We start from the raw sequence: 25,089 nt of genomic DNA, 5'->3' as shown, positions 1-25,089 counted from the left end.
GCAAGTACATGTACAAATACATACACAAAAATTAAAACCTAATAAAAAATAATGTCCAACAGTGTTGCAGACATCCTGTTAAAGTTTGTTTAAAATTAAACATGTTAATATACCTGAATCCCACCTCTCAGGAATCTGAAGCAGGAGAATCTGAGGTTGGAGGCAACATAGACTTGTGAGATTTTTGTGTTAAAAGAGAAAAAGGAAGGAAGGAAGGAAGGAAGGAAGGAAGGAAAGAAGGAAGAAAAAAGAAAGAAAGGCAAAGTAACAAAGTAACAAAGTCCCTCCAATGTGGAGAAAGGGGAATATTCCTCCACTGCTGGTGGGAGTGCAAACTCGTACAGCCATTTTGGAGATCAGTATGGCGGTTCCTCAGGAAAATGGGAATTAGTTTAGCACAGGACCCGGCAATCCCCCTCTTAGGCATATACCCAAAGGATTCACATCCATGAACCAAAGACATCTGTTCAACTATGTTCATAGCAGCACTATTTGTAATAGCAAGAACCTGGAAGCAACCTAGATGCCCCTCAATTGAAGAATGGATAATGAAGATGTGGCACATCTACACAATGGAATATTATTACTCTGCAGAAAAAAAATAATGGTATCTTGAAATTCTCAGGCAAGAGGATGGCACTTGAAGAAGCCATCCTGAATGAGGTAACCCAGTCACAAAAAAGAGGAACATAGTATGTACTCACTCATATATAGATTTTAGACCTAGAGCAAAGGATCACCAGCCTATAATTCACACTACCAGCGGAACTAGGATACAAGGTGTACTCTAAGAGATTCATATAAAGTCCCTCACAGAACTGGGAAGGGACAAGTCCCCCAGAGCACAGGGGAAGTGTGGGGGGGGGCAGCAAATGGAGAGAGAAGTAGGAGAAAGCGAGGGGGAGGAGAGGAAAACACGTGCAACTAGGAAGATTGAGTCCCGATAGGAATACAAGACAGAAGAGAGAGAGAGAGAGAGAGAGGAGAACATGAAAGAGGGAGCCAGTATTGGTTTGAAGATAAAATTGAACACAAAGAAAGGTCTAGAGAACTACAAGACTGCTGCCAACTAACAATTTGAGCTACCATAAATGCCCTTCCAGGATAGTGAGATCAACAACTAACTTATCCATGGAATCCTCATCTAATACCTGTTGGAAACAGGAGCAAACACCCGTACATAAACACTGAGTCGAACTAGAACCCAGATGCAGATGGAGAGGACAAGACCAGGCTGCAGAAACACATAGAGACAGTTTACCTGAACAAGGAGAAGCTAACAGGCCCCCAGACTGATAGCGGGGAAGCCAGCATGGGACTGACTCAGGACCCCCTGAATATGGGTCTCAGCCAGAAGGCCTGAGCAGTCTAAGGGACCTCAGAAATGGAGCCAGGATGTATCCCTGGTGCACAAAATGACCTTGCTAACACATCCCTCCATGGAGGGATAACTGCCTTAACCTAGAGACAGGAGAGAAGCTCTAGTCCCTACTTCACATGACCTGTCAGATCTACATGACCCCAATTGGATGGCATTCCCCTACATATGGAATTGGGGTGGGGGGATGGGAGGGGAGGGTGGTTAGGGTGCATGTGAGAGGGCAGAGAGGGTAAAAGTGAGTGAGGGAGGGAGCGAGGGAGGGAGGGGGAACTGGGATCGACATGTAAAATAATAAATAAAAAACAAAAGAAAGTCGCTCCAATCTACTGAATTGCTCTATTACTCATTTATTATAAAATATTGGAATAAGTGATAATTTTTTCCTGGATGATACTGACATGAAGATTTAAGGTCTATATAGCATGGCGTGATGTCATCCATCTCCATGACAAAGTGGTTACTGGAGTAGACAGTGAGAGCTGACATCATTGGACACCTCCTCCGTGTATGTTTGCATTTGCCTTTGTGCAGAGAGAAGCTGAAATCTGATCCTTTCACGGGCCATTTTGTGCTCACAGTCTCACGTTGTGCATACTTTTCAGGGTTTTATTCCCATTCTACCATCAGACGCTTGTGTCTTCTGCCCTGCTGACACCGCAGCTCCTGCACAGTCCCATCCCATGCCTGCACCTCCAATGAGCACTGATTAATTTATTTGTCTATATAAATTAGAACTTGTTTCTTTACTATTGCCTTCATCTCTTCCTATTCCTTTCCTTCCTCCTCTTCTTTTCCCCCATCCCCCTTAGCCCATCCTTCTTCCCTTGTCTTAATCTGGTTCTTCTGGCTTCCTCTTTCCCCTTCTCTTTTCTCTCCTTTCATCTTCTACTTACTTAGTGCCATTGCCAAATGTGAAAATTTGAGAATTTAGGTCTCCCTTCTTAATGGTGCAGATGGCTGATATCTTATCAACAGATTTCCCTTTAGACATAAATCTCTTACAACCTAGACAAATCCTGCCTGTCCTATGTCTAGCAGATTTTTCTTTTCTTTTCTTCTTTATGTAAGTGTTCAGCTTGTATGTTTGTGTGTGGAGGGGTTCACGGGTTTGCAAATGTGTATATGGGTGGAGTCAGTTGAGGGCTTTTATATCTCAGGCATCACCCACCTTAATTATTGAGACAAGGTCTCTCCTTATCCTAGAGCTCACCAAGTAGGCTAGATTAACTGGCCTGCTAGCTCCAGGCACTCACCTGCCTTCAGCTTCCAAACACTAGGGTGCTAACTGTGCACCATCATGCTCAGCATTTTAGGTTTTGAAACTTGAGTTTCGGGAGATCAAACTTGGGACAACAGGCTTGCATGGCAAACGCATTACCACGTGAGCCTTCAGTGCAGCTCCAGTCTGTAATTTCTCAAAATAATTGTCTCAAATCATCCTTTTCCCGAAGAGGGTTATTCATCCCCTGACAGCAGATTCTGGTCTCCCAGAGTCACACTTTAGAGTGACAAGTCCTTAGCCCCTATAAGGAAATTACAAAGAATATAGTTGTGGTCTGTATTTTAAGTATTTTACTTTTCTTTCATAATTGTATATAACCATCATTGTTATTAAGCATTCTGCTAGAATACATACCAAATTATCTTGAAATTATGTGCAAAGAGTACTTCATTTCCCTTTCTTTTAAGTTATTTGGAGCATTTCCCAGATATGTGGTATGAAAATGTGACTTTTGTGATGTATAATTGATTTCATATTTTACTTGGTTATTAAAATGGCCTGTTGTATAAAATTTTAAACAGCCGTTGAATCCTCATTTGTACACATATTTGTGTGTGTGTGTGTGTGTGTGTGTTCTATTCTACTCCCTGAGACACTGGGATGTGTGCATTATTAAACAGTGATGAAAAGGCACAAATATTGTTAGGAATAATTATTGCAATTTTCTTTCCCTCAGGGGTATGGGGGCTATGTTGCATCAATGATCTTAAAATCAGATGAGCATCTTTTCAAATGTGGGGCAGTGGTTGCACCCATCTCAGACATGAAGTTGTACGGTGAGTATGTCCAACACGGTCCTAGTCTAAGGTATTGATTGGTGGAAATCAGAATCCCAATGCAGAGAAACTCAATTGATCTCATTTATCATGCGTTATTAAAGCCTGTGGTTAGTTGTCACCTCCCTTATGCAATTGATTTTACCAGAGCATGACAATTAAATTTGAAGTGCATAAATAAAGGATGAAACAGGTTTCATCTATGGTTTGCTTCTTCTGAATTTTTTTTTCTCCTTGGGTCACAGCATCAGCTTTCTCTGAGCGGTACCTTGGTATGCCATCAAAGGAAGAAAGCACTTACCAGGTAACTAATACAAGAATAACAACAAAAGCAAAGGGAATTTTTTTTTTACTGGCATAAAAATTAGGTTGAATTTCTTCAGTTCCAGTCTCTCTACACATACATATACTTGTGTTTTACTTACAGGCATCCAGTGTACTGCATAACATTCATGGTCTAAAAGAAGAAAATATATTAATAGTTCACGGAACTGCTGATAGTAAGTATTGCATTTGTTGGTTCCATCTGGCTGGTGCTGTCCTGTTACAAAGGAACCCATTTTACATATAGGACTAGTTTCCAGAGGGTCCCATGAAGCTGCTGAACAAAAGTACAGGAAGTTGTATGGAGAAAAAGATGTCTGGAAGGAAGTGGGAAGGAAATAAGGCAGTCTATCCTGTATGACTTTCTGATGTGATAGGGAAACTTAATCTCTAGTTTTGCATTCATGCATACATTAGTCGGTGGCCACTTGCAGCCAAAGACTATATTGTGATTAGCGTTGACTAAGGAACAACAAAAATTTAGTGTTGAGATATGGCTAAATCAGGGCTCAGATCAATGCATGTGAGATGTCTTTGAGTATGTATGAATGGGAAGGTATATGCCTTCATCTTTGCATTGTGTGTGTGTGTGTGTGTGTGTGTGTGTGTGTGTGTGTGTGTGTGCGTGCGCGTGTCTTTTACTTAAAATTAAGTTAAGGTACTAGGAAGACCAAAAGCCACATGCTAACCTGGGGCCCCTCCTGATATAAAAACTAGAGACAGGTAAGTAGTAATGAACTCTAATTGAAGTAGCTCATGGTTGGTCCCCAAAGTCCTTTTGTTTTATTGTACAATAAGCCTCTCATCACAGTGTAAGATGGGGGAAAAAAGAAAAGGAAGAAGAAAGTCTTGTGCAGCTTACACAGGAACCATTTTTTTTCTCTTGACAACTCTTCTAAAGCTCTACAATTATTTAAAATAATTGACAATTACTACAAGTTGGAAAATGTATTCAGAAGATTTAGTTAATAGCAACATTGTATGATGCAATACTGCAGAGAGCACCATGCTTGGAAAGGATGTCAAAGTATTAAGACTATCCATATATGTCAGTGGTAGTCATAGGAACTCACTAATTTTTAACTGTGTATTTGTTCTGGGTACTATGATTGTTATCACCTTCACTATGAAACCTGAACCAATTTTAGTTCAAGTTAAATGATTCTGTCTCTAGACATCACCCTAGAATTTTTAGTCCTCTTTGAAAACCCTTTAGAAGGTGCTTTTATTGCTGTGAAGAGACACCATGACCATGCCAACTCTTATAAAGAAAACATTTAATAGTTGGGGCTTGCTTACAGTTTCAGAGGTTTAGTCCATTACTGTCATGATGGAGAGTATGTTGGTGTGTAGTCAGGCATGGTGCTGGAGTAGCTGAGAGTCCTACATCATCGTGCAGGCAAGAAGTCCACTGAGACACTGTCCTGAGCATAGGAAACCTCAAAGACTGGCCCCACAGTGGCACACTTTTTCCAACAAGACCATACCCACTCCAACAAAGCAACACTTCCTAATAGTGCCACTCCCTAGATGAGATAATGGTGTTAATTACATTCAAATTACCACACTGAGTTGTTGATATTACTAAACCATGTTGTTTCCTATCGGATTCCGTTTTAGGTAGGGGCTTTACATACTGCATGCTATATAGAGGTTCAGAGAGATGCACAGAACACCACACAGCTGTCTACATTCACCACACAGCTCATAGAGAAGCCAACTTGAAGGTGTTCGTTGACATTCACATTGATAACAAAGCAGAAAACAATAATGATATTAGTTATTGGGGGATGGGGCGATGTTTCACCGAGGACCTAAGCTTGGATCCTTAGAATCCAAAAGCCAGACACAGTGATGCTCCTAAGGAGAGATGGGAGGTGGAGACAGGAGTTCTGCAAGTTGGCTAACTAGGGAACCTAGTGTGCTCAGCTACAAACAAGAGAATTTTCCCTCAAAAATGTTGATAGGCAAGGACTGACACCCATGTTTTTCCTCTATGTGTCTCCATACTCCCTCTCACACAAACATCATACATTTTCTCTCTCTCTCTTTCTCCCTCTCTATCTCTGTCTCTGCCTTTATCTCTGCTTCCCTTCCTCTCATTCCCCCTCCAACAGTTCATCTGCATGCTTATGTTTTCAGCCATATCAAATGTAGACATGGAGTTCTTTCCATATGTCTTCCCTACAAAAACAATACACATGAGTTATATGAAATTATTTTAACTCAGGTATTGCCCTCATAAATCTGTGTTCAAATCACATACACATACTAAGCTACTTATATTTATTTAGAATTATTGATTTTTCTCATTAATTAATTATAACAAGAAAATTTTCAGAAAGATCTCCTGTGTATTAAAAAATGAATGACAATTTGGAACTGTTTACCCTTTGCTGTATAGAAAGATTATTCCACACCATAGAATGAGAGCCTAGGAAGGCTCAGACCACTGATAAGGCTGACCTAGTTCTTCCAAGACAGATACAAAATGTTAGCTTGAAGTTATTTATGGAAATCACAATGCATGTATAGACTAAAAGAAATAACCGAGGCAAAATCCAAGCACAGAAAGATTAAAGTGGCAGAGCTAAATTTCATAAGTAGCTCAGACAAAACAATTACTAAACACAGAGTTCCTGAGATTTGTATTCCAAAGGTTTGGGACCTTCCATTCAGACAGCAGGAAAATGCAAGTCAAAGAGAAAAGGCCGTTTCCTCTACATTAAATATTTAACACTGAATAATGAACAACAAAGTTTTATCTTTTCAACAAGGGACATTCAGTTCTAGTATGAGAGTTTAATTATATCTATGTATATATTCAATGTATGTGTGTACATGTAGGGGCACATCATCATGAAGGCATGTGTTTGGGGTCAGAGGACAACTTTTGGTGGTCTGGGAGTCTGTTGTCTCTGTCTACCTCTTATGAGTCCCAGTGGCTGATATCAGTGTGCCAAGCACATCGTTCTGATGTACCATCTCACTATTGTTCACTTTTATTTAAAATAATGCAGTCACTGTCCAGCTCAGTCAAGATTCTAGAGCTCTTCAAGTATGTATATGAAAATTACTTTGCTGTATTCATGGCAGACAAGACAAACATTGCCTTCGATGTTTATCAAGAGCAAAATATATAATTAACTTCAAAATTATACAAAATATATCTAAATGACCACATACAGAATTGGGCAGGTGGCTCCCAAGTATAAGGACCAGGTTTTGGATTCCCCAGAGTCCAAATAAAAAGTAAAAAAATACAGACATGGTAGCATATGCTTATAATTCCATTCTTGGCAAGATGATAGACAGAGACAAGTGCGTAAAAGGAACTTGATGGCCAGCTAGGTTAGCTTATTTGTCAAGGGCCCCGGGGCCTGTGTGAAACCACCTCGAAAATAAAGAGTGGAAGACACTTGAGGGATTACATCCAAAGTGATTCTCTGACCTCCACATGTGCTCACAAGTGTGCATATGCACACCTGCACACAGGGTAACCACACAAACCTACACATATGCGTAGAGTGCCATGGGATACTTAAATTCAGCTGGTAATAGCTCTCGTCTTGTTATTCTGTTTTATATTGTGAAATGAAACTTTGCTATTTTGCCTAACAGCTTCCTAGTTAATATTTATGTTGGGTCTTCTGAGTGAGTAATGTATGCAAGACACTTAAGCTCTTTGGAAAACATATTAAAATTTCTCTGGTGCTAATGGATTCATTTCTTTCAAAGATCATAATTTAATATTTTTCAGCAAAAGTTCATTTCCAGCACTCAGCAGAATTGATCAAGCATCTGATAAAAGCTGGAGTGAATTACACTCTGCAGGTAAGCCACCATTCCCGAAAGCTATTCTCATCCTCAGCTTTGTATCAGGAATTTGCAGGTCTTGGTAGGACCCGGTGGCTTTGGGTCTGTGGCAAAGAGGCATAACTTTACAAGAGCTTGTGGAAAAGTAAAACATCTCTTTAAAAATGTAAGTGTGTGTGTGTGTGTGTGTGTGTGTGTGTGTGTGTGTGCGCGTGTGCGAGAGTACACGCACACCTATCATTTGCCAGCCACAGGATCTGCATGTAAGTTGAAGGACAACAGCAGAGCAAACATCAAATAGCATAGCTTTACTTTCATCATCCAGAGGATATAATGACATGGCATGAGCTTCACAGAGCTTGAAAAGTCATGTCCCTGTGTTCTTGCTGGGTCAAGTTCATGTAACTGATTTCTAGAGCTGGCTCTGTTTATTACCTTTTCTTTCACCAGGAATTGTGTGATTCTTATACCTCTAAACAAATTTCAGTGTTCTCCATTGGCTTCACAATCACAACTTCAGGCATTAATCTGACATGCCATTTTCCTTTGGAACCTGAGTAGAAGCCTTCAGGACTCCATAACTCTCCACAGGAGCAAAATCAGAATCACGTGGTCAATTGAGCCAGTGGGAGCTGCTAGCAGGACATGTTTGAACCACAGCTGCATATTCTCTGTTGATGACTGATCTTAGGGTTTGTCTCAGGAAAATAAGAGCCCAGAAGGACCCGTGTGAAGTCACAGTGCCCTGGACCTTTCTCCTCAAGGAAAACTTTAAAAGTTTACTTTTTGTGTCTCCCAGCCTGCTATAGCAGAATCCTTTAGCTTTCTGGCATGCCCTCAAGGCAAGGGAAAGGATCCTAGCCTCCTACAGAGACTGGAAATGCTAACCTCCTTTGCACTGTACATTTCAACTTCTTGGACCCATCTTAAAGAAATATATCACCTTGGTTGTTAAACTGACCACAAAATTTGTAGGTCTCTTTAATGTGTATGAAAAACATGATACACAATTGCATTTTTTTCTCAAGTAACTCCTTTAAGTATAGAGAGGTCTGGACCTTGTGTTCTAGGAGAAGCCTCATGCTCGGTCAAGCATACTTCAGTGTTTAGGCCACAACAGTCAGTATGAGCATGGGAAAGTCTACTACTGTGATGAATTGTGAAGCTGATAAGACTTATTATAACTTTGGTGATTGTGGAGAGGTTGGAAGGTTTGAAATGGTTGGAAGCCCTTCCTCAAGTTATCTTAGGCTGTTTTAGCCTTCTTAGTAGCCATTTTCTCCTCTGTGTGGGAGTTAAGGTATCTCTGAGCACTGTGTAAACTTGTGGGATGTACAAACAGCTAGCTCCCACTAACTGAAAGTTTAAAAATGCCACCTGATAGCATCTGTGGCATATGGCTGAAATTTCCCCATGGCTAATGGAAAAGCACAACTCTTAGCTCAAAGAGAATAAGTGATAGTTTATTGGGGAGTCAAGACATGAGTGACCATGATCTGGGGACATTTAGGTTAACCTGCCTCCAAGTTCTCCAGTGTGGAAGCAGTTTCATAGTAGTGGGACCAAGAAAGCTATAAATCAGGGAATTTTAAAATACATTAGTAGAAACGCCAGAGAGGTAGGTTACAACAAGTTGGAGGAATATCACTTATAGGCCCAGGTATAAAATGTTCATGGAAAGAGAGAGACTTACTGGGCCTGGCATGGGATTTTGAAAGCTCAAAGCCAACCCCCAGTGACACACTTGCTCAAACAAAGCCACTCCCACAACATTGATGTTTAATAAGGATCAGGAGAAACAAATAGGCCAGATAGATGTTTATTTAGGGAGAAATAACTTACAACATAGACAGATGAACACCAGCAGGTTCCTGCTCCCAAGGATGCCTCCGGATGTGCTCCTGTCCCCGTGCTGCAAGGAAGAGAGCTCTCGGAGCCCCCTCCTCAGACTTAGTTCCCCCAAGAATGTCCAGCCCTATCTCCACCTCCGATGGGCGTGGTCTATGCCACCGGTGCAGAAAAGGTGAATATCTTACTACACCACACCTCCTAATCCTTCTAATCCTTTCAAATAGTGCCACTTATTAGTGACTAATAATTCAAATATATGAGCCTGTGAAGGCCATTCTCATTCAAACCACGACACCCTACTTCCTCACCAGAGTAGGCTTATAGCCATATTATAATGCTAAATTCATTCCCATTCCATCCAACTTCAAAAGTCCAAGTCAAAGTATCTTCTAAGACCCATGGCAATCAAAAGTCACAGATCAGGGTGTAAAACTCTTGTCTGCTTCTCTAGGAAGTAATGTATTGCTACAACAGGCCTGACTATGCTGTTGCTTGAAGGAATATGGAAGACTGTGGGGCTTTGGACTAGAAAAGCAGTTGAAAGTTTTAAGCTGGACTTGCTGGGCCATCCTAGTAGAAGCAGGGAGTCAGTGGTGCTGAGGGTGATATGGGTAGGTGGGGGGCACAGCACAAGAAGTTTCAGAGGGGCCTAGAGATCATTCTTGTGATATTTTGGCAAAGAATGTGGCTACTTTCTACCCTCGTCCTAAATAATTTCCTGAGACTAAACTGAAGTTTTGAATTATTGCTGTCGGCCCAGGAGATTTCACGATAGCCTAGTCCTGACTGTCGTGTGGTTATTAGTGGTCACTTTTATGCAAATCTACAAGGAAGAAGAGAAACTGGAACAAGGAAGTACAAAATGTACAGTTTGAGAAGGAAAGGAGCACAATGAAATGTAATGTACAAGACAGAAGTTACAGTGCGCAAGGGGATAAAGTTTAAAGGAAACCTCGATGATATGTAATAAAGGGAGTTACAACCTCAAGGCAAGATCCCACACCTGATACCACTTCTGCCTTAATCATTGTCCTACTGCTGGGAAGAAACGCCATGACCAAGGCAACTCATAGAAGAAAGCATTTAATTGAGAGCTTGCTTATGGTTTTGGAGGTTAATTTATTATCATCATGGTGAAGAGCACAGTGACATAAGGACAAACATGATGCTAGAGAAGTAGCTGAGCATTCCATATCCTAATCCATAGACAGCAGACAGAGACTGACCAGTCCTTTGAATTCTCAAAGACTCAGTTCCTTCAACAAGGCCACACCGCTGAATCCTTCTAATCCTTTGCAATACCATCACTCTCTAGTGACCGTGTATTCAAATATCTGAACCTATGGTGGTTATTCTTATACAAACCACCACACAAAGTGTCTAACAAGGATTCAGAATCTCTAGTCTAAGCAGGGACTTTTCTTACATGTTTCAGAGAAGAGGGAGATGCTCCATGCTACCCTTTAGTAGCTGCTTGAAATCAATTGTTTCTGATTCCTATATTGCAGGAAAAATGGGAAAGATCCAGCCTTTTAGCTAACAAGCATCCATCATACCAGATTTAGCTTCTGATTGCTTAGAAAGCTTGGAAGACTTCCTTTGAGGAAGCGAGTATTAAAAATTCACAGGCAATCATAGGAGGGTTAGGATAGAGAGACGAGGCAGCTAAAGGTAGCATAGCTCAAGTAGACCCTAGACCAACATAAGAGTAACTTGATTCCACCTTTTTCTTCAATGTCATAGGTCTATCCAGATGAGGGATACCATGTTTCCGACAAAAGCAAGCATCATTTCTACAGCACAATCCTCAGATTCTTCAGTGATTGTCTAAAGGAAGAAATATCTGTGCTGCCTCCAGAACCAGAAGAAGATGAATAATGTACCCTATTAGACACAGCTGAAGGGGATGTTGAGGCTCAATGAAACCGAACCAAGAGACTGTCATGTTGTAGACGCTCCAGAATTTCAAGGGCAGCTTGAGGAGATGAAACTGGAACAGCACACTCAGAGAGTGAATTAGAACTCGAAGACAGAAGTCCTCATCTACTGTGCTGCCAAGAGTGCAGAAGGTGTTTCATTGTAATGGGAAGTTGCAAGGGTTGGTTTCCTGGGGAAAAACAGTTAGTTTCACATTAAAGTAGGAATAGTGCATGTTTCCTTCCGTTATCCCCTTTTGTTCTGTGACTAGTTACCCTCACTTTGATTTCAATGGCCATGATCACCTTTGCATAAAACGCATAACGTACCATCAGGACCACAGTCCCTGATCTTTGATGGCTGAGCTGCAATCTAACATGTTAATGTATCTTTATAATAAGTGCAATTCTCTCATTGTCTATTATTATACTTAAGAAAATATTCAGTTAATAAACAAAAAGCAGAGTATTTTACATAAAGTTCTGTTTTTAAAGGCATTATTAAAGAGTAAAAGGCTATGTAGAATTATGGATCTCAGCACCTTCCAAAGTTCAGGCAGTTGTCAGTAGATAGAATGAATCAACACACACGAGTGTATGTCTCACAGTATAATATATATATGTATACACGCACGTGTGCAAATGCAGACAGTGAGTCTATCTTTACATGTTACTCATGCTACAAAGGGTAAACTTTAATGAACTACAATGGATACTCTTTTACAGGCTGCAATGGACGCTTCATTTAATGAGCCAAATATGATGAGACCCTTTTGTTTCCAGTTCAGACTCTAGCGATTGCTTTCCTATAAATGTTTGGGTTGTGTTTGATATTGTGTTTAGTGGAGTTTTCTAGTTGCAGTTTACTTTTTTGAATATGGTATCTTGTCAAATGTAAATTAGGTACTTAAATATTAAATTATAGTTTCTGACAAAGAAATTTTGTTAAACAAATGCAGAGCCACTGAGTGGCATTTTGCTCTCTTGGTGGAGAAAGCTTTTTTTAAAAACTCAGACTTTAAATTCCAGTTCCAAGTGCAGTGAAGTCAATTCTCATTTTCATTAGAAAAGCAAAAATTCGAATTATTTCATTGTTCTCAGAGTCAACTTAGCATTCCATGCCTGCTCGATTCATCTGTTGCTGTTTAATTAAGGCCTTGTGTTAAGGACTCAAAGTGAAATATTTTGATTCATTGTCCCTCCCAAATTCACAAAGAGCAGTATATGGTGTTTCATTTGAATGAAAGACACACAAGGTACCAAGTCCTCTAGCCTGTCTGTCAGCTTGCAGCAGTTAGTAAATGGGAATGCAAACAAACTTAAATGTGTGGAGTGTCAGTAATGAGACCATAGTGGTGACGACTGAAGTCAGAGCATGTCCTCAGTCCATGTAAAGCATCTTCCAGGAGATGTTGCAGAGTCTGCAGCCAAACTCTGAGAAAATCCAGGCAGTCTGTTATGCTCATAGCCCAAGATCTGTTCTTAGGGAAAACTAGGTTACCATGTCCTCTGAAAACAAAGACGGGAACTTTAAAAGTCAAGACTTTGTCCAGTCGTCATCTGCTTCATCAGTGGAGCAGCCTAGGATTCTGAGGTGTGGTCTTGGGATTCTGAGGCCAGCTCTCTCTGTCTCTTCTCCTCAGTGCTTTGGATTGTGTCTTCTCTGCTCCATTAGATTCAATGTAATATGGGAAAGATGCCCTCTTCGGAGAGACCCATTTTAGATCTTTTTCAAGGATAGTAAACACATTTTTTTAACAAAATAGGTTGTAATGTTTCCAAGGAAAGCTTTGCCTATTTTATTAAGATGGGAGTTTCTTTTTAGGCTGATTTGAAGTCCAACCGAAGCTTTTTAATCAATATTTTAGATTTCAACCACTAGAGATTTTTATGATGCGAAAAATTATGTTGTCTGAAAGATGTGGTTTTATTGAATGTCTATTTGAGTAACATTTAAAAAGTGTTTACCTTTTACTGTTCATCATTTCTCTTGTTTATGGTTATTATCAATGTTTATCTATTTTTTGATTAATTTAATACAGTTTGTAATGTGAAAGTTGCTTGTCTGGGACCACTTTCAGCTCACAGGACCGATGGATCTCACATGAAAACATGATGTGTCATAGGAAGACAGAAAGTTGTCCTCTTTGTGATTTGGGAGACTTCCAGGACTGGGCCATGCCACACAAAGGGAGTGCTCACGGGTGTTTTCTGGTACTTTGTGTCATGGAATTGAGGAACAGGACCTTTACCCTTTTGCCTTAGTTGCATGCCAGTGATTTTATGCATATTCACAAATTCTGAAAGTTTCCTAAGTCTTTAATGGCAAACTTCCCACAGGATAGTTTTTCCTTAATAACAAGAGAACCTGACAATTCTATAGTGAGAGACATCAGGAGTATTAACTTAGAAACTAACATATACCTTGTGAAACTCTTTGGATGCAAATATGCTTTTCCCACTTCCACTTAGAGCATTGCTTATTCAGTAAATAGTGACTGGGGAGGAGAGAGAGTATTGGTGTGTTGCTATGATAAATCACCATGACCAAAAGCGCCTTAGAGAGACAAAGGCTTACTTTGGCTTCCTTCCAGATGTCAGGGAAGGTGTGGCTGCAGGAGCATCCAGCCCTGGTTAGCTGTCAGGAAGCAGAGGGAGGAAAAGCAGTAGGGTCAGGCTGCCAACCATCAAATCTGCCCCCAGTGGTGTCCTTCCTCAAGGAAGCTCCACCTCCTGAGGGTTCTATATACTCAGTCCCAACCACTATACAATGCTGCAAGCTGAAACCAAGTCCTCAAACATGTGACCCTGTAGGGAACAGTTGACATTCAAGCCACAACAAGGAGGCCATGTCGCTATGCTGTTCTCCAAAGAATGAAAAGATAGGGATGCTATTCAAAACGCGGGACTCACCTCCCCCGAGGATGCATCAGCTCATCATAGACACTCCCATTACGGGTCCTGTGTTAGAGTTGTAAGAGTGAGGAGTCTTAAGCTCTGGCTGATTACCATGAGGACAGTTATCCAGTCCATTGCCCTTCGTGTGAGATTTAGACATTGACTTCTACCAGGTAGAGAATTATTTGTGCTGCCTTACGGTGACTTTAAAACTAGGGTTACCAGACTAGAGAAGTGCTAAATGGGTTAACAGTACTTGCTCCTCCTATGGAGGATCCACGCACCCATACTGAAGCCTACAACAGCCTATAATTCCTGTTCCAGCTGATTTGACACCCTCTTCTGGCCTTTACAAGAACCTTCATGTACATGGGGCACCTACAGAAAAGGCAGGTGCACATGCACGCACGTGCACACACACACACACACACACACACACACACACACACACAAAATATTTTAAATAAAGTTACCTATAGACAAGTTCCTGCCATCTCTCTTGGGTCCGAAGGGCGCATGGCCTCTATTTCCTAATCATGGTCTCGGTCCCTCTTCTGATGACCTGACAATCTTTGCCTCTTGTAGAAACCAGCAACCATTGGGATCTGAGTTCTTGGTTGTGACAACTGACCCCCACGATCTAGTTTGGAAATCCCCTAGCAGAAATGATGGGTGCTAGTACCTATACTTATTACTAAATGCTAGCACCTACCAAATTCAGGTCTAGTTCCCACACTGAAGCCCAGTTGTTAGAAGACTGTGGCAGGTAACTATTGACTCTCCTAGATACGTGATTTGTAGTTCTGGGAAGGCTTCCTGGGCTACATTGACCTCAGATGCTCAGTCTTCTCTTGCCTCCTCTTGTCACTCTTCCCAGCCTTCACTCTCACTTTTTAGGACTCCCTTTCAAAATTAACTACACATGTACCCCCTGTTGACAAAGGACCTGCTTTCCAGGGGAAGTTTGTTTTCTATAAAGCTTATTCTGTGACTAGTATAAAATAAGGAGATAACATGGAAATAAAACTGTGGTTTCTTTCTTTGTTCACTTCTCTTAAAGAATATGTTATGTTATGTTACCTTATGAGACATGATCTCCCATAGTAGCCCTGGTGGGCTTGGAATTAATAACACAGACCAAAGCTGGCCTCAAAGACACAGGGATCCACCTACTTCTGCCTGACTGCTAGGAAAGCCTCCATGTATTATAATATTGACATGGTGAGAGTTGACGGGATATGGAGATGGCTCAGTAAATCAGAAGTACTCACATAGAAAGCTTGATGGTCTCCAGCACCCATGGAAAGTGTTGAGCTGAGTGGTCAGCTTTTATAGTCCCAGGGGAGGAGATGGGCACGTGCTTCCTGGCTGTACAGCTTGGCTGAAAGGTAATGGGTGAACAACAGGTAAAACTAAGAAACACTTTCTCAGAAAGAAGTTGTAAAGAGACAGAGGAACATACCTGAAGCTGAGTTCTGGACTCCTCACACATAAACATGGGGTGGAGATGGTGGGAGCTCTTAACTTTTTGAACTGGAGACATATAAAATTAATCCCTACTTGTGAAGTTAGACTCAAGTGGCCATGACGGTGTTTTTGAGAGGTCATTAGTTAGTACCCTTGCACAGGCATTATTCCTGTTCCCACAGTCATTCCAGGGGGTGGCCATGACTTGAAGAAGAATCTTTGTTGATAAAAGAGTCCACCTTATAAAAATGAAAATCTCACACCATCTTTATGTTGCACATCTAGAAAACAGATGTTGGTACTTAGAGCAGACATATACAAATTGGAATTCCTTCCCACAGTCAGTCACTTGAAGGAAAATGATTTGTTTTGTCACTGCTCAGATCTGTCAACAACAATTTAATTCATTTTGTAAAAGTCTAGAAATTGTTTGAAGAAAAAATTTTTTAATAAAATGACATACTTCTCAGAGCTCGGTGAATGTCGCACTTGCCACATACAGGGGAAGACGTCCCTGGAAGCCACACAGTGTTGGCCATAATAGCACATGACTGTAATGGCAGACATTCTGCAGTGATATAGGAGGTGGAGAGAGGAGAAACTCAGAAGCTCCTGGCCTGGTTTGTGTCCTGAACACAATGGAGATCAAGAAGATGCTCTATCTCAAACACAGTGGTCACCAAGAACCAACCTCTAGTGTAGTTCTCTGACCTCCATTCAACTGCACACATAAACACAAACATTACAAACACACACACACACACACACACACACACACACACACACACACACACACCAAGAACTATCTCAAAGCCCAGAAAAATAGGTTTGAAAGGTCATTTTCAAGGTCTGTTTTGATTATATTTATTTTAGAATGCCACTGGACTTACCATGGCCCGACAGTGACTCAGAGCCCATTGATATAACTCTTCAGTTCCTAGGGTTGTCTGTGTTGACTAACCCTCCTGTTCAGTAAGACTTAGTGTTAACTTATCTTGAGTTTGTAGTCTTTATTCATTCTGTTGGCCACATATTCTCAAGAAGCCAAATTAATATGGAAATACAGAAAAAGGAGATTTCCTTAATGTCATACTGGGAAGGGAAACAAAGAGACCCAGTGATACTCTCTTATCCATCTTCAGGATGTTGCAGTGAGTTTACAGTTTAAACAGAGGAATAAGGGTGATCAGCATCTGAATAGTCCTGGTCAAGGTGTGATGCTTCTTACCTTTAGCCCATCCTTTTCTGGGCTTTAGTCTCATCTTCAAAACTGGTCTGACAAGTTCTTAGCTCTTCTGTCTGTGGCACTACCCCCCTCTGGCTGTTTTACCTATTCTCTTCTCTCAACATGAGATCTTGGGGCAATTCCAGTTTCTCTAATTCGCTGTTTTAACACTCTAATCAGATTGTGAGAGTCTCTTTAGAATACCTTCATTTTCTGTCAGTCTGGTTACAGTAGCAGCATTTAAGCAATTTGACATTAAGTTTAGTGTGAGAAAACAGAACCTTCCCATCAGTCGCTCTGAAGCAATGAAGCTCACCTTCATTCCAGGTGTAGGCTATTTGCCACATAAGCTCAAACATGTGATGTCTACAGCACTGCCCTCTGATGAAAAGATTCAAGAATCAGAAGGGTTAAACAATTTCCCCCATGGTACCATACAGTGTATCAACAACAGGACAGGAAAATCACATCATTTTGTGATGCTTCTAAGTTCTTGGTCAGTTTTCAACTAGATTCTCAATTCACAGCATCTGTCATCAGATTGAGTTAAAATCTGGGATCAATGGTTCTTCACGAAGAGCTACCATTTTATATATATATTTTTTCAGCCACAAGTAAGCAAATAGAAAATCCAAAGGGGCTTAAATTCCTGTGGCTAGGTAGACGCTTGGCTACCTTCTGAAAATTCATTTCATTGGCCCAATGTCAGGCACCACTCTGTAGGAAAACAAAACTAGAATTATCTATACGATCATCAAGTTGAAAAGTATCAGGTGGAGAATTCAAGGAGGGCACTGACGAGTACTGATCTTTTTGGTAAGACATTTATAGAAAGAATTATTAATGCCAATGGCATAGGCAAACAAACAGAAAGACAGCAACATAACAGGGGTTCTGGTGAAAGTTCTAGCCACAAGGCAGAATGGGGAACCTTTTTTATAGTACTCAGAGAAAGCATTGGTTTTGCAACACTAGCATGTAATCAAACTGTCCCTGATTCTTGGGTGGCGTGAGGGGGTGAAGAAATCACAGAAAAATGCATGACCCTGAGAACAATCCCTATCATATCTTTCTGATGTCCTGAGGAGTCTAGCAATCCAAAGCATGACAGCTTTCTTGGTTCCTCATTCTTTCAAAATCCAGACACCTGGGACATCTATTTACAAGCTTGGAGACAGGCTCTTGACATAGTGCCTATGTCTTCTATAGCATCAGGGATGCCAGCATTAACTGAGGACGACAAAGAGGAAGGGCTGCAAAAGGGCTTGAATGATACAGGATCTGACTCCTGGATTGTAGCACATGCTATGGGCCTTTTATGTCACACATTAAAATTTGAGAAGCATTAGCTTAAATGAATCTTTATTGGAAGACATCACAAGAGAGCCCAAAGTGGGCGTTTCAAGGGCAGGTTTAACAGTCAGCCATCCTGCTACTTCTGCCCTTCAGCTTTGATCCGTTCTTTAGTCTTCACACAACTGAGGCTTATCCAAACAACATAACTAATTTCTTACACAGCAGCATGCAAATATATTTAATAGAGAGGTGCTTCCCTTTTGCCTATATTTCTCTGCAGAAGCAGAAATCACTTCAGAAACTTTGGTTCGGGTTTCATTGCAAGTTCTCATCTCAGATTGGGGAATTACCTTTCTGGAACTACAGTCTCTATCCTGAAAAGTGAAGAAAACAAGAAAGACAGGAGATTTAAAAGAAGATGGCAGAATGGGAGGCATGGAGTTCAATGATCTGATTTGAATGGGTGTCTTGTGTCTGGAGGCAAACCTCATGTACTAAACAATAAGCTTGGAATATATTCATATATGAGCCCTTGTCTTGTAGGGGGTCCCACTGTCACCTACCCCAAGATGATTCTTGTATCTCTTCCAGTCCTTGCTTCCTGAGAATCAGTATCCATTCCCCAGTGTCATAGTCTCTTCATCACTGACATGTTATGCACAGCAAGCAGGTAGCTTTGAAATTTGATTGTAGCATTATCGGTCCCTTTCTTCGGCTTTATTTGCTCTAGCAAGATTTATGATGCCTTGATTATCTCCATATGGCTTGGATTTCTGGGCACACCATTAATTCTCCTGATTGATGGGTTGTAGAAGGCGTATGCCAAGGGGGAGGAAAAGGCCTGGCAATGAAGCACAGGTAACAGGACCTTCCCCATTCATATGCACTTTCAGTGAGTGTGATTCTCATTATATCTCAACATCTGTCCTTTAGGACGCTGTGATCTTTGTGGTGTAATTGGATTTGGAGCCCTTGGGGAACAGAATATGTAAAACTCCTTTGCCGGGATAAATAAAAACTTACAGCTTCAAGGTTGTCTAGCACAAAATACTACCTGTCTACTGTGTACCATGTATTATACTGTTTGAGATAGCTATGAGGTTATTTATTTTAATTATTCATTCATTTGTTTGTTTGTTTATATGTGGGTGGAGGTATTACATGCAACAGAGTACATGTGGAGGTAAAAAGGCAGTTGTCAGGACTTAGTTCTCTCCTCTTACCATGTGGGTTTGGGTATGGTCATGTCATAAGGCTCCGCAACAAGCTCTTTACCAGCCTAGACATCCCCACACCTGTTTGTTTATGTCAATGGCTTACTATGAACAATGCATATAAAATATCAGTGGCTATTTTGATGCAAATGCTATAGCCAAATGAGTCATCATTTACTAAACAGCAGTAGCATATTCCATCAGATGTAAGCTTTCATTGTTCAGTTACTTGAGTATGCTCCATCCTCCCCCTGAGCTTTTCCCCTTTGAATTTATATCTTATGGACTGAAACTGCCTGTGCAAATCCCAAAACTCCACAGCCCCCTTTGGTTTCAGACTGTTTTAGAGCAGCTCCCTAGGCTGCCTTCAACTTCAGGGAAATTTCTCATAAAACACAGCTGTATTTTTCATAATACATCACTGCCCAAACTTTATGACAAAAGGTAATTACTAAAATAATATGTAGTTTAGCTGGTGTTATTTGTTCATCTCTTGGCTTTACTTTAAATTAATGTAGAATTCAGATCTCTTGAACTGGAAAAACGACAATAATTTACTGTATGCACACTTGAAGCTCATTGTGTACCTCTGGGTCTCGGGTGAGATGTAGCCAACCTTAGACATGGAATCAAGCTCCTTTTTGTAATTCTACTTTGTTCAGTTTTTTTTTTTTTTTTTTTTTTTTTTTTTTTTTAATTCCCTAAGAGTAGAAAGTTACACAAGTGACAGGGTTTTCTCTTTCCTTGGTTGATAGTTCATTCAATTTATATTGTAGTAGACTTGGTAGTCAGGGAACATATCAGCAGGCAAGAAGTAGTATATTAAGTTAGTCTTCTATGTCAATAGAGGAAAATCTACTAATGAAACACACTATAAAAGTTGGGCACTAACTAAAATACCACTGCAGCCTAGGGCAAAGGGGTATAAGGAGTCTCCTTTGAGAGAAGTACTTTGTATTTGGGGTAGGTTTCTGTATGTGCAGATTCCTGAGATGTCATTTTGTACCATATGAAGCGGGGGAGGGGATGGATGGCAGGTGTGCAGTTCTGAGAGATTAGTGTAAGCTGCTGTGCATATAATTTATATCCAGTTGAGCAACATCTGGCATATAAATAAGGGTCATGCAAATTGAACTCTTGCAAATCAGGGCCATGCAAATCAAGTTCATGTAAATCATGGCAGTCCTGGTTGATAGAAGCTCAGCTCTAGACCAAGGCTGGGGTTTCAAGGCTACAGTTCTGTACCATCAGGTTCAGCAATCCCATGCTGGCACTGAGGGGATTCCTGACGATGTTTGTGAAGATTCCCTGTGGCAGAGTGGTTTTGTTGTCTGTGTTTTATTAATGGTCTGCACTCCATATTTATGAGCTAAAACGTGGTTGTTTGATTTATGTATTCAGTGGGTAGTGATCAACTTGGTAATTAGAAAGGTAATTAAGTGTAGCTCCTTAATCTTTTATGGGGAATACAGATTCTTCTTTTGTAGCTGTTTTCAGATGTAGAATCTACTGTTTATCATATTCACCCTGTGGCATAGCAGGGCTGATTCCTTCTGTCTGGCTGGCCTGGGTTCTAAACACCATTTAGCCACAATACCAGAAAGGTAGCTGACCTCTCCACCACTGAGCTCAACTCTCCATTTCCACGTGTCCACTATTTGTCTTCCAAGTTGCTGGATTCAATTTCTGAGATTTCCCCTTAGGAGAAATACCATGAATTTCTTGCTGGCTTCTATAACAGCATCTCAGATTGTAACAGTTCTTTGCTGTAACAGGTGATAGGAATTCATGCTTCTTTTTTTTTTTTAAAGGTTGTTTGTCCTACTGTGTATATATACCATATTTTCTTTATCATCTGGTGGCTTGCAGATTCTGTATTCCAGATACAATAATTGCCAACAGCACCCACAGAAACCTGCAGAATCAATGCTGTCATCACCAAAATATCAATGTGATTCTTACAGAATTAGATGGAATGATCTTGATGCCTAAAAGAAGCTACAAAAGACTCTGAACACCCAAAGCAATCTTGAAAAGTCTGTGCAAAGCTTACAGCTTCATAGTATCAGACTCACTTCAGGGTACTGAAATGGTTTTAACTTCCTGTGAAATCTATGAAATGTTCAATCATTTTCTTCAATTTGCCCTTATCCAATTTTAAATCAAATCTAACACAGCTACATCAGTTGTTTCTAGCTGCTTTCAGATCCCAATTTTCCCTCCAGTTTTATTTCACTAAATATATCTCATGTATGCTAACTTTTTAAAAAACTTTACAGACGGGTGGCTGTGTAGGCCAGATGGGCCTTGATCTTAGGATTCTTACCTCAGCATCCTAGGTGCTAGAATTATAGGTATGAGGTATGCCACCTGGCATATGCACTTGTAAATATAAGTAGTTTATATTTCAACCTACCTACTTTGTAATTACTAACTAAAGAAAATCAATCCCAGTAGGAAGAAGAAATTGACTACTAGGCTATTCATTCATAGTCTTAACATTTAATACAACTACTGGATACGTGTGATCACTAGCACAATTTTCCATAGGGAAACTGTAAGCTTAGCAAATTGAAGTTGGTTATCAAAGCCATGCTGGTGCAAGTAACAATAATAAATAATAGTAAAAGAAAGGAACCACATTTAAGTATGCTGTCAAACACCCATGAAGTCATCTGTGGCATGTGGGAATTCTTTGATTTGATCAATGGAAGCTCAAGAAGGGATGAGTTTAAGGAAGGACACACTGTGGGTCTTGTTTGCCATCTGTCTAAACTGACACCATAACCTTTACTTGAAATTGATTATTTGAAGCAGCTCAGTTGTTCCGAAGTGCCAGTAAATGGCTTGCAGAATTCAGACGACCATAATGGATAATTTAGTGAGACTTGGCTGTCTCCAGAGCGGCTCTTATTCGGGACGGCAAATATTTTACTTGCTACTTTCAACCTTGATCCAACTCCAGGGCACACACACATAAAGCACACTCACTCCCATTTTCAACAACCAAAATGACAATGAAAACTAAAATCCCTTCCATTCATAGCCCAAGATTACTTAATATGCTGGTGGAGCCTGCACAATTTTTTTTTTTCCGGAGATGGGAGAGATGTCTCAGTGTTGAAAGGACATACTGCTCTTCAAAGGACCTGAATTTGGCTCCTAGTCCCACAACAGCCAGCTCATAACTCGCTATAGCCACCTATAATTCCAGGTCCAGATGATCCCATTTTAGGCCTCATACACAGGCAGACAATTAAAAGAAATAAACATGAAATGTTTGGCTGGGTATAGTAGTGCATGTCTTTAATCTCAGCACTCGGCAGGCAGAGGCAGGAGGATTTCTATGAGTTCAAAGTCAGCCTGGTCTGTATAGGAAGTTCCAGGCGAAACAGGGCTACAAAGTAAGACCTTGTTTCAAAGGAAAAAATAAAATTTAACATCATTCATTTATGTTTGAAGCCTTTAAAAGTTGGAAACAGTGTTGCCCGTCCTATTGTCCCTGATACACAACAAAAACAGGATGCACTAATGGGAATGAAGAGTCCTCCCTATGGCAGGAAGGGTGTTTTTCTGCCTGTGGGGATGACAGTTCAGCCCAGTTTCCTGCTGTAGATAGAAACCCAAGCACCCTAGTCAAGTGGCCAAATGCTACCGGGTATAGACTGACATATGTAGCGTGTGGAGAATGAGTATGCTTATTACTCACCTAACTCTCAAACAAAGATGACAATTAAACCCAGTTCCCATGTGCACACATATTAACGATCAGTACAGGTTTCTGAGGCGTACAAGGATATGGAAAGATTGTGTGTCTTTGAGAATAGTGCAGTGTATCTCAAGGAGGATGTGTCCATGAAAACTCTATGGGACCAAGCTGCACAAGCCAGGGGCTTTCCTGATTGTGTGTTGTGAATTCAAAGAATGAAATTCATGAACTTCAGAGGATGCATCGTAGAGAGTTATTATGCATGTGTAAGTGAGAGCTTAAGAGGCAGTGAGAAGACAGAGACAATCCCACATAGAGGGATACTCTCTCAGCCTAGACCCTGCCCCAAATGATATGACAGACTTTGAAGATCCCTCATGGAAGGCTTCATCCTCCCTGGGGATCAGATAGGGCATGGGATGGGGGTTGGGAGGGGGACAGGGGAAGTGGGGAAGGTGAGGAACTGGGATTGATGTGTAAAACAAGCTTGTTGTGTAAGACCCTCAGAATGAGGAGTCTTCCAGGTTCGTGGATACCCCAAGAACTCAATGTCCAGTCCAGTTGCTGCAAAACGCAAGAGGCTTTAATGAACAGGAAACGTTTGCGCAAACGGGCTCCTCCAGCATGCAGGCTAGGGAGAAGCCCCCTCCCTTGGGTCCAGGTGTTTTTAAAGGCAAACCCACAAGCTTAGGGAGGGGGTGGGACCCTCTGTCCATTGAGTACGTGACCCTTGGAGGCCGGATGGTCTCGCTATTAGGGTCAGCAGACCTTAGGGCTTCAGGTGTGTTAATTAATCTTGTCTGGGCAAACCAGAGTTACAGCTATCTCTTGACCCTATTTACCACCTGTTGACTCACAGGAAAGGAGGGGCAGTGTGAATTCTTCTTATCTCAGGGCCTTGTGAGAGGAAGCTAGCAAATTCCAAGGAACAGATATTGGTTTCTAGGTTAGTCCATCATTAACATTACTTTTTAGCTCTTTCAGTTGCAAACTTAAACAATGACAACAAAATTATTATCAAAGGATAAAAAGAATAACAGAGCTAGCAAAAAGTTCCAATATAGCAGAGGAGTTCCAGAAAACAGTACACCACCCAGCTGCTAGTCTGGGGACATTTCTGCCGGACTTATGGCGAGTGGTGGGATGAGTTCAGTTAAAACAGTCAAGTGTCTAGGAGCTTCCTCTCACCTTTAGTTACTTAGTCACAGGAGCCTTTGGATAGAGGCTCTCTTTAGGAGGCAATAACCCCCTTGTGGCATTTCAGCCCACCAAGGATGTCCTCAGAACTAACGCTGCAGGCTTCCTACCTCACTCAGCCTGTTTCTATGCCATGTTATGGGAGTATCTTTCTGGCATGGGCTGCAACTCTTAAACCAAGAGTACGGAACTTCATCGTGATCGCCATCTCCTGTCCCAGGGAACTTGTTTACGATCAATAACTGCAATGTCTGGACCTTATTTATGATCAGTAAGTATGATTTCTGAACCCGGGGAAAAGCAAGGTCACTGACATTTAAGGCTTGTTCCTAAAATTTACTTTTATTACAAATTTTTGTTTTTCCCCTTTTAAAACAGTGATCTCTTTTTAGCTCAATTATTGCTCAAAGTGACACACTTTCTTACCTAAGCCAGAGAAAAACAAGGACTGAGTGCAAGGATTTTGCAATAAATAACAATTCTCCCAAATCTTCTTTGTGCTTTTGGTGAAAGATAGAAATCTCTAGAGGAAAAAAATCCATGTTGGAAGAGAACAGGATAAAACCAGACAAGGCAGCCAAACCCATTTATCTTTTTTGTTTTTGTTTTTTTTTTTTCAATGAAAACAAACACTTATAAACAATATTTGGGAATTTGGGCCTCGTTCTTTCCAAACTGCTTTCTGCTGGTAGGGACGCTGTCATGGGGATCCTAAGAAGATGCAGAAATCTTGGTTG

At 40.9% G+C, this 25,089-nt stretch overlaps 1 protein-coding gene across 1 annotated transcript in view; it reads left to right on the top strand.

Moving 5' to 3' along the window:
• The window catches only part of Dpp10 (dipeptidyl peptidase like 10), a 604,540-nt gene extending 592,992 nt beyond the window's left edge, over window positions 1-11,548 (top strand). Inside the window, exons 22-26 of the mRNA XM_051203984.1 lie at window positions 3,340-3,439; window positions 3,685-3,743; window positions 3,867-3,939; window positions 7,524-7,597; window positions 11,174-11,548. Coding sequence (XP_051059941.1) covers window positions 3,340-3,439; window positions 3,685-3,743; window positions 3,867-3,939; window positions 7,524-7,597; window positions 11,174-11,308 — 441 coding nt within the window. The 3' untranslated portion in view covers window positions 11,309-11,548. The remainder of the gene's footprint in view (window positions 1-3,339; window positions 3,440-3,684; window positions 3,744-3,866; window positions 3,940-7,523; window positions 7,598-11,173) is intronic.
• Window positions 11,549-25,089: the final 13,541 nt, after the last annotated feature.

Source organism: Phodopus roborovskii, unplaced genomic scaffold (assembly GCF_943737965.1).
Source record: "Phodopus roborovskii unplaced genomic scaffold, PHOROB, whole genome shotgun sequence".
Lineage (NCBI taxonomy): Eukaryota > Metazoa > Chordata > Mammalia > Rodentia > Cricetidae > Phodopus > Phodopus roborovskii.
This window is presented reverse-complemented; position numbering and strand designations above follow the sequence as displayed.